This window comes from Lactuca sativa, chromosome 5 (assembly GCF_002870075.4).
Source record: "Lactuca sativa cultivar Salinas chromosome 5, Lsat_Salinas_v11, whole genome shotgun sequence".
Lineage (NCBI taxonomy): Eukaryota > Viridiplantae > Streptophyta > Magnoliopsida > Asterales > Asteraceae > Lactuca > Lactuca sativa.
The window spans coordinates 281,283,624-281,292,750 of record NC_056627.2 but is presented as its reverse complement, the minus strand read 5'-3'; the positions used below and the strand labels follow the sequence as shown (position 1 = coordinate 281,292,750).

The following is a 9,127-nucleotide window of genomic DNA, read 5'->3' as shown; positions in this document are numbered from 1 at the left end:
CTAAAATTTAATTATTTAAATTATCAAAATATTATGAAAACCCAATTTTCCGAATTAAACTAATTTTGACTATAACTATGAATAACATGATAAAAAGCAATAAAAAATAATCTATATTTAGTGATCTATTCTTCCAAAAGCTTTATTATCAAAATATTTTCTAAAAATTTATTTAAATTATCAAAATATTATGAAACCGTAGTTTTCCGAATTAAACTAATTTTGACTATCATCAAAAATATGAACAACACAATTAGAAAAAATAAAAAATTATTTAATTTTAGTGATCTATGAGAGTGTTTGACATTGCTTTTAGAAATAGTTTTTAGTTTTTAACTTTTTCAAAAAGTCAAAAAAGTCAAAAAATGTTTGGATAATAGAAAAATTCTTTTGAAATGACTTTTTGCAAAGAGTAAAAGAAGGGGTTTCAAAGAGTCACAAAAACATGACTTTTGTGACTTTTTGTGACTTGACATATAAAAGTTACACCAAAACTAATTTTGTTAATCCAAACACATTTTAAATAACATCTTTTGCGAAAAGTCATTCTACAAAAAGAACTTTTGATGCTTAAAAACAATTCCAAACACCCCACTGTATACAACTGTTGGAGATAGAGTACAAAACCATCATAAATAAAACACAATAGAAGATTTTTTTTATTTTTTTAGAATTTTTAACGTCCTCAATCAAGGATCCAATTATAACACAATAGATGAAGGGGGGTTTCGATTTACTTATTTGAAGTGATTATAGTTTATTATGGTTTGACATTGATAATAAAAAGTTTTAAAGTTTCGTTCCAATAAAGTAACATGATTAGTTATTAAATAATTTGTATATTTGTACTTTTAGGCTGGTGGGTGTGGGCAACATATTAAGACATGTTATCATACCCAAAATTCGCCAACTCATATGCCATGTCATCTTTAACACCATTTGATTTATGTAGGAAATGGTGTGCAAATGTTATAACATGTTAAGAGATACAAAGAGAGTTAGAGAGAGAGTAAGATAATGACTTTTGATTGGTTGATTCTCACGTTACTTCCTATGGCCATGGTAACATTTCTTAACATAACACCAAATAACATGAGAGGGGGGCGGTGTTCCGGTGTTATGGCGCCGTTATGGGAGTTGCCAAATCAGCATAACGCCTTATGGCGTTGCCCATACCGAGTAGACTTAAAAATTGATTATGTCCGCTTCTTGTGATTGATTGTACTCACCTAAAACAGAAATGCTTGGGAATTATGTTCCTAGTGTTGGACACGGACAAAAACAACCAAATCCCGACATATACATTCGAAGGTGAAAAAAAGAAAGAAAGTGAAGAATCATGAACATGATTTTTTTCAAGGGTGAAGGAATATATTGTGGAAATAGAGGGTTTACATATCATATCCCATAAGAGCATATGGTATGGGCAACTTGAAGTGGTGTTATAACAAGAAGCAACAAGATGAGGGATGGTGTTTATGGTGTTATAACACCATGTTAAGAGGAGATAGATAGAGAGAGATAATTTGGCAGCCAATAGGTGATTACGTTTCTTCTTGTCATGGAGACAACAAGAAGCACCACAACAAGATACAACAAGGAGGGGGGGGGGGGGTGTTTTTGATGTTATAACGGCGTTATGGGCTGCCAACTCAGCCACAAGAAGAAGTAACACGACCCACACGGTATGCTCTAAGACTTATTCTATTGACATTACCGTTAAAATTATGTTCTCAAATGCATGTCACAAGCTTTGTTGTTAACTTTTTCTAATGAACTTGTGCACAAAGATCAGAAAAAAATAAAAGAATGGAAACTATGTTATGGGAGACATGTTAGGGTTACATAATCTTTGACTCAGAAGAAATCATGACTAGGCTATACTTCTATGGGGTTTGCTATAATCTAGTGACCTCTAATAGTGTGGATTTAGTTAATGTATTATTAAGAGATGAACAAAAACTGTTAATAATAATAATAATAATAATAATAATAATAATAATAATAATAATAATAATAATAATAATGCTTATTGAGTTTTTCCGTTTCACAATCCAAAATGATAGTGTCAACAATGTAATGAAATTAAACATCTATAATAGTCAATGTTTCAAAAGTCTTTAGGCGTTCTTACGACGGTCAACTAGCGAGTAGCGAGTACTTGAGGGGTACTAGGATTAGGTAAATTATAAGAAATTGATTTTGGAAAAATTATATATATAACAAATATCACAAGTTTATTAAAATTTACAATGAAATAGATGAATATCAATAACAATTATATATTCTTTTAAAAGTAAAAAATTTTGAGTTTAACCGAGTTTTTCCGATTTGGACCAATTTGCTCCTAGTTAAACTGAATTGGAGCCGACTTTGACCAAGTAGCATCGAGGTTGACTGATTATGACTGAAGTTGACCGAGTCTAAGTGTTTTTGGCCAATTTCTAATAAAACGTCTCGTGGCATGTCCAAGTCTGAGTACTTGGCCGGGTAGGTTGAGTTTTACAACACTTATAATAGTATAACTATATTTTACCATTGCTCGAAAAAATCTTGTATTTTCAATTGTAATGGAACTTCAAAAACCAATTACCTTGTATATGTATGCAAGAAATATGATTGAAAGGATGATTCATAATTCTTTAACATTAAGGGTATACTTGATCAAAAAACAACAACTATCAAGTAACTAACCACAAGAAGAATGATATCGTTGACCAACAAGAGAAAAGTACTTGTAGGAAATGCAAATGCTCCGGTAGTCATGTGGTCACATGATATTTACTTTCAAATACCTATGATTTCCACGTTGCAATAAAATGATTGAGACGTTTTTCACGACATATGTGTATCAAGTTACATAAATAGAGGTCATGTATCATGTGCCACCTCCCACTAAATACGAACAAGCATGTGAAGTGATGAAAATATTACCCTTACTAATGGACAAACGCCGTGATGGATGTCTACAAAACCCTAATAATATCTCATCCCAAGGGGAGGGTTCAATATTCAAAAAGTGCATCCGCTACCAACAGATGAGACACAAACGTTAGACTGCTCATCTATGTTTATGGTCGATCTAGCAAAATCAATATCATAAATTAAGAGTAAGTCTAAGGAATGTTAATCAATCACACAGTCAACAATATCTTACGCCCTATTTGAATAACCCTTTAAATTGTATATTTATATTGATTGCAATGTTATTTTGCGTTAAAAAACTTAAGAATGTCATGTTATTCATTTATATATGTATCATACTTTAATCAACTAAGCCCCACTCACTAGAGTACAAGCTAGTGCTTCTTCCTCATAAAACCATAGAAACATAAGTCATCAACCATGACTTTTATTCATGAGCACCATGATTCGTCTGAGACATAACCTGAATCCTAGTGCCTAAATAATGTATCTTATTTCTTGCATGTGCACCAATGTCCAGGACAAGAAAATTTGAAACAATCATAAATGACATGACTTTTTCATGATACACCATGATAAGTGGCAATTTTTTTTTCATATTCCTTACGCTTCGAATTTAAGTAACATGTATCAAAGTAACAATGTAACATCCGATTTTCAGTTATTTTTATTTTAGATCTTAACTTTATCGATGTTGCATAATTGGTCCCTTTTTGGTAAAGGTTTCACATTTGATTCGTACGTTAGGCGTACTTGAGGGTATGCACAACGTACCCGAGTGATGCGGGATCGCGGGTGTCCTGCTAGTATGCTGGGCGTACGTGTGGTACGTCAGGCGTACTAGCCCAGTCTCTAAACCTTAATTTTAAGGGTTGCTCCCTATTTAAACCACCTTATGCCTCCTTTTGACACTTCTCATCAGCCACCATTCCCCCCTCAAACCCTAATCTCGATTCTAAGCTTGTTAGTGAGAGTTTGGGAGCTTATTAAGTGATTTTGGTGCATATTGTTGAAGAAGGAGGCTAGAGAAGAAGGAGTTGTTGCTTGCAAGCTTGTAGATCCAGAAGCCACTCCTCTTTGTGTATCTTTTTTAGGTATAAAGTTTATACCTTGATGAGTATTCATTTTGATCTCCATGGATGAGTTTTATGAGATTTTTGTCCCCAAGTTTGGACCTTTATGAGCTTGGAGCACTCCAAAGAGTATTAGTTGTCCTTTCATGCATTTTGGGACTTGTAGATTCATAAAAATGGTTGCTTGATAATTTCGTATGGTCCATGCATGAGTAAAGTGACTTAAAATGTAATGGAAGTTAGAGTTTGTTGCATTGGATCCTTTCTAGCCATGCAAAGGCTTAAAGTTCAAGAATTTTATGAATTAAGACACTCTAGGTTGGTCAGATATGAAGTTCGGTTGGATGTCTTAACGGATTAAAACATAAAACTTGGTGAAGATGGATCAGACGGAGTACGTCGAGTGTACTCCTGGCTACGCCCTGCGTAACCAGTTCCGTCCCCGATTGGTCGTTGATTGAGCAGTATGCCCTGCGTAAGAGAGAGTACGCCCATCATACACACTGGGCAATTGACTTTCGTTGACTGTTGACTTTTGGTCAAGATTTAGGGTTTTGGGCCATGGGAAGAGCAAAATGGTCTTTTTGCCCTTAAAGGAATTAGTTGTGGGATTTGGACTTGCGATTTGAGTTATGGACCTTAATTATTAATTAGGGTTAATTATTTCGTTAATTAGGTGGAGTCTAGTTCCGGAAGTTCGGGTGTGAGTTTTACTTATCGTCAGTATTAGGCGAGTCTCCTCACTTATTCTCACATGTGTGGTAGAATAGTTGTATTTGTGATGACTAGCTTGTCCTAATTGTTATTTTGGTTATGCAATTTATGTGTGACTGAGACTGCAGATGTCAAATAGTCTCAAGGGTTGTTGATAACCCATAGTGTTGTTGCCCAATGCGACTGCTGATAGTCCACGAAGTTGTTGATAACCCATAGTTGTTTATTTATGTTGTGTTTGTTGAGTCTATTTGTGTTGCGTCATGGGCCTCATGTTTTGTATCCGGATTGGGCCTGTCCATCCGTGATTATCTAGTAGGGTTAAACTATAAAAATGCATGCATGTATGCATAATAAGAGGTAATTTTTCACGTTCATTGTTTGTAACCCTAAACACCTCTACAGTCGAAGTTCTTAATCGAGCTCTTATGAGGTGTTGAAGTATTAATCATTCGATGCATTCAAAGCCATACTCGTGTTCTTATTTACTTTCATAATTGCTTGCTTGCATAGAATCTAACGATCCTTAAAGAACTTTTGTTCTATCAATTGGTATCAGAGCAAGAGACTGTGTGATCAATACACATTCCTTCTGTATTCAGAATTCCTTATGGTTTCCGCTTTTATCGTATAAATAGAAGTCATCTTCTTTGTTTCGATGACAATTATGTTTCAGATAAAACCCTAATATCAAGTTTATAGGTTTGATTCTAGAGGCTCACCATGTCTCACGAAGATTCGCAAACAAATCCCATCAACATCTCAAACAACATTGGATCTACTACCAGGATACCTATACTCTACACTCAAGACTATGAAGCATGGGCGCATCACTTTGAAGACTACGTGGTTGGATCTGAAGATAATGGCTATCTCATTTGGGAAGCCATCATACTTGGACCTTTTGTTCATTCGGGAACAAACACGACAGTTAAGACCCAAAAAGAATATAACAAGCTGGTGGCGGATGAACATAAGATGCCACAGGATGAGATAGACAAGCTATTGTGTAACGTGAAGGCCATAAGAATGATAAGATTCTCCTTGCAATCTGACACGTTTCGTTTAGTTAGTTCATGCACGACGGCCAAAGAAATCTGGGATAGGTTGAAAGAACTCTATTCAACTGATGAAGACTTGGAACACTCCATTCAAACCTTGCTGCTGTCAGAATTTGGAGTTTTCGAACAGAAACCAGAGGAGAAACTCATACAAAATTTCGATCGGTTCAATCATCTCCTAAGCAATATGATCAAACACGGAATAGAAAGAAAGTTGATTGAGCAGAAGGTGACTTTCATGAACGGGTTGAGACCGGAATGGATGGCTGTGGTTTCTACTGTGAAAGCGCATGAACAGTTTAAATCTTACTCGCTAGCGAAACTTGTGGGAATACTTAAGTCCCATGAACGTGTAGTAACCAAAGAAGCGAAAGTGGTTTCTGGTGTGGGATCGTTGGCTCTTGTCTCAAAAGGAAAAAGTGTTACAGAAGAAGAGGAAGATTCTGATATGTCTGAGTGTGACCTTACAAGCGAGGAGTATGCTATGATGGTCACCAATCCAAAGAAGTTTGCAAGGAGAAAATTTCCCTTCAACAAGAACAGAAACTGGCAGGGAAGTTATAGCTCTAAGAAGGTGAAGGATGAAACAAAAATCTCCTCTAAAAAGGATGAAGATAAGAAAGAGAGCAAACTTGCAGGAGACTTAGGATACGACTGCAATTACTGTCACGGCAAGAACCATTTTGCCAAGGATTGCATGCTAAGGAAAATGGCTGAGAAAAGAGATGATGAAGATGACGAGGCGTACTATATGCGCAAGTTGGAAGAGATCAATAAAAAGAAGGCAACTAACAGTTCTATGAATGTCTTGATTGTACAGGAGAATGCTGATGAAGATGAGTTTGGTGGCGTCGAAGTTTGGTCAACCGACTATGAAGATGAAGAGGTGAGAAAGCCCACTCATGGAAAGGCTTATGTGGAAAAGGAAGTAGGTTCGGCTGGAAAGTACCTGATTGTCACAGCTAGTTCATCAACCAAAAGTGCTAGTGAGGAACCGAACCTGACTGAAAACAAATGTTTTGCAGCAAATCCAGTTAGTGAGCAGATCAACGACTGCGATCATTTGATCAAAAAGGTACAATCTATCCTAGAATCTCTTAACGTTCCAATAACATAATATGAAGAAGAATTAAATGAACTAAAACTTAAATTTTCTAATCTAAGCGGTAGTCTCAAGCAAACTCGATTAACAAATTCTAACCTAACTGACCAAATCAGCAGGGTGACAACGAAGAGTGAGGAAAGACGAATGTGGATAGAGCTGAAGGAGCAAGAGTTAGTTAGGACTAGGGATGAAAGTATTTATTTGCAAAGAGACAATCTAAAGTTTTTAAAACAAAGGAATGTTTTTTGTTTAATTGCTAAGCGTTTATATACTAATATAGCTCGGTTGCATTTAAGTTGTGAGATAGGAAAGAAAATTCATAAGATGATTTTGCCATTTCTTGAATTTAAGGAAGATGAGGTCATAGCAGAATGTGAATCAGAAGTGTCATCAGAAGAGACATCCATGTCTTACAAAATTGGACTGGACAAAATAGAAACCTTCATTGATTCTAAGGAACACAAATGTATGCTAAAAGATATTTTAGATGAAAATGATAGGCTGAAAATTAAGTCAGACACTATTCAATCATTTAACCAATCCAATGCCAAATTAACTTCTGATAATAAAATGGACTTAGAAAATACCTCCGAATTTGATGATGAAAGTGAGATGATTGAAATCTCAGTAGAAGATGTGGTTGATTGCTCTGAGTTTATGAAGACCGAAACCGAGAATAAGAAACCCCTAATTTCTGAAAATTCGGTTGAATTCGCTCGCCTGTCTAAAGATAAGAAACATAAACTCAAAGAAAAGGCTATGGTTTATCAAAAGGTTCAAACTGTGCTAAATCAAGTTTATGCAGTTACAGGGGTCACTCCAAAGCAGACGTCAGAATTAAGAATCACGGTCGACAAAGATAATGTTGAAGGGTGCGACGACTACTTCTGGTCAGCTCCTATTGATAATGCAGACGAAACTGTAGGCTTATCTGAGCAGACTTCTTGGAGGATTAAAGGAAGATACGTTGCTGAACCCATAAAACAACCCTCGAGTTTTGACAAACCAAGCACGAGTGGAACCAAAGAAATCCCTGAAGAACCAAAGGAAGAACCGAAAGTTCCAGCCAAAACAACCGAAACTCAAAGAGAGAAGCCAAAGGCCAACTTCAACATCCATAAATCACAAAAGGAGCTAACTGAACAGAAACGCTTAAGAAATCAAAGATATGCAAAGAATCTAAATGAGCGAAAAAGTTACTGGCAATCTCAAAATCCCAACTATGTCCCTCCTAAGAGAGCATCAGCGCACAAAGGAAAGGAAAAACTAAAGGAAAATTTCAGTCCAAGTTCCTACTATTCCAAGTCTCAGAACCGAAAGTCTAGTTTCGGTCCGAACATCACTCAAAACCGAAAGTCCACTTTCGGTCCCCAGTCTAGTTTCGGTCCAAAACCCAGTTTTGGTCCTAAACCCAGTTTTGGTCCCCAGTCTAGTTTCGGTTCCTCTAAGTCCCAATGCAAAGCAAATTCTATGGAGGACATCAAAGGAAAGAGAAAGCTAACATCAGATTCTAAGCTCCATAATAAGAAATCATCAGCTAACCCTAGGAGTCAAAAGAAAAATCAAATACTATCTAACAAACCAACAAATGCACTAAAATTTAAACAAGATAAAACTAAAATCAAAGTGTATACAATTAAAAGAAAAGATCAAACCACTTTAGTAAAAAGAACATATTTGGTTGATATTTCTACTGCAATTCCATTTTCTGTGAAAGACTCACCAGGACCCAAGCGACTTTGGGTTCCTAAATCTGTCTGAATTTGTAGGTAATCAGTGACGAGCAGTTTGATGATGAATGGAATATAGATAGTGGCTGCTCGCGTCACATGACGGGAAGGAAGGAAGAGCTTAGGGAGTTTCGGTCCCTAAAAGATGGTGGGTGTGTAAAGTATGGAAATAACTCCTATGGAACAATCAAGGGATACGGTATGATAACAAATGGAGATTTCTCGATTCAAAAAGTGGCTTATGTGGAAGGATTGCAGCATAACCTCATCAGCGTGTCACAATTAGTTGTGGGAACAGGTCTGAAAGTATTATTTGATGATGAGGGCTCTGAGATAATTGAGAAACAATCCAAGAAGGTTATGTTGTAATCTGAACGCCAGGGAGAGATGTACCCTTTAAATCTCAACCCAATACGAGGAAAACCAGCAATATGTTTGCTGTCAAAGGCAAATACAGATGAAAGTTGGTTGTGGCATCGACGATTATCGCACCTGAACTTCAAAGACATTAATAAGTTG

The 9,127-nt window shown here is 36.2% G+C and overlaps 1 protein-coding gene across 1 annotated transcript; it reads left to right on the top strand.

Moving 5' to 3' along the window:
* Window positions 1–434: 434 nt before the first annotated feature.
* Window positions 435–7,118, top strand: LOC128126302 (uncharacterized). Its single transcript, XM_052764045.1, has 3 exons — window positions 435–1,685; window positions 5,415–6,848; window positions 6,995–7,118. The coding sequence occupies exons 2-3, from the start codon at window positions 5,436–5,438 to the stop codon at window positions 7,010–7,012; spliced, it is 1,431 nt and encodes a 476-aa protein (XP_052620005.1). The 5' UTR covers window positions 435–1,685; window positions 5,415–5,435; the 3' UTR covers window positions 7,013–7,118.
* The last annotated feature ends 2,009 nt before the right edge of the window (window positions 7,119–9,127 follow it).

Excerpts from the sequence above, each read along its gene's own strand:
- LOC128126302 (XM_052764045.1), top strand. The coding sequence starts at position 5,436 with ATGTCTCACGAAGATTCGCAAACAAATCCCATCAACATCTCAAACAAC.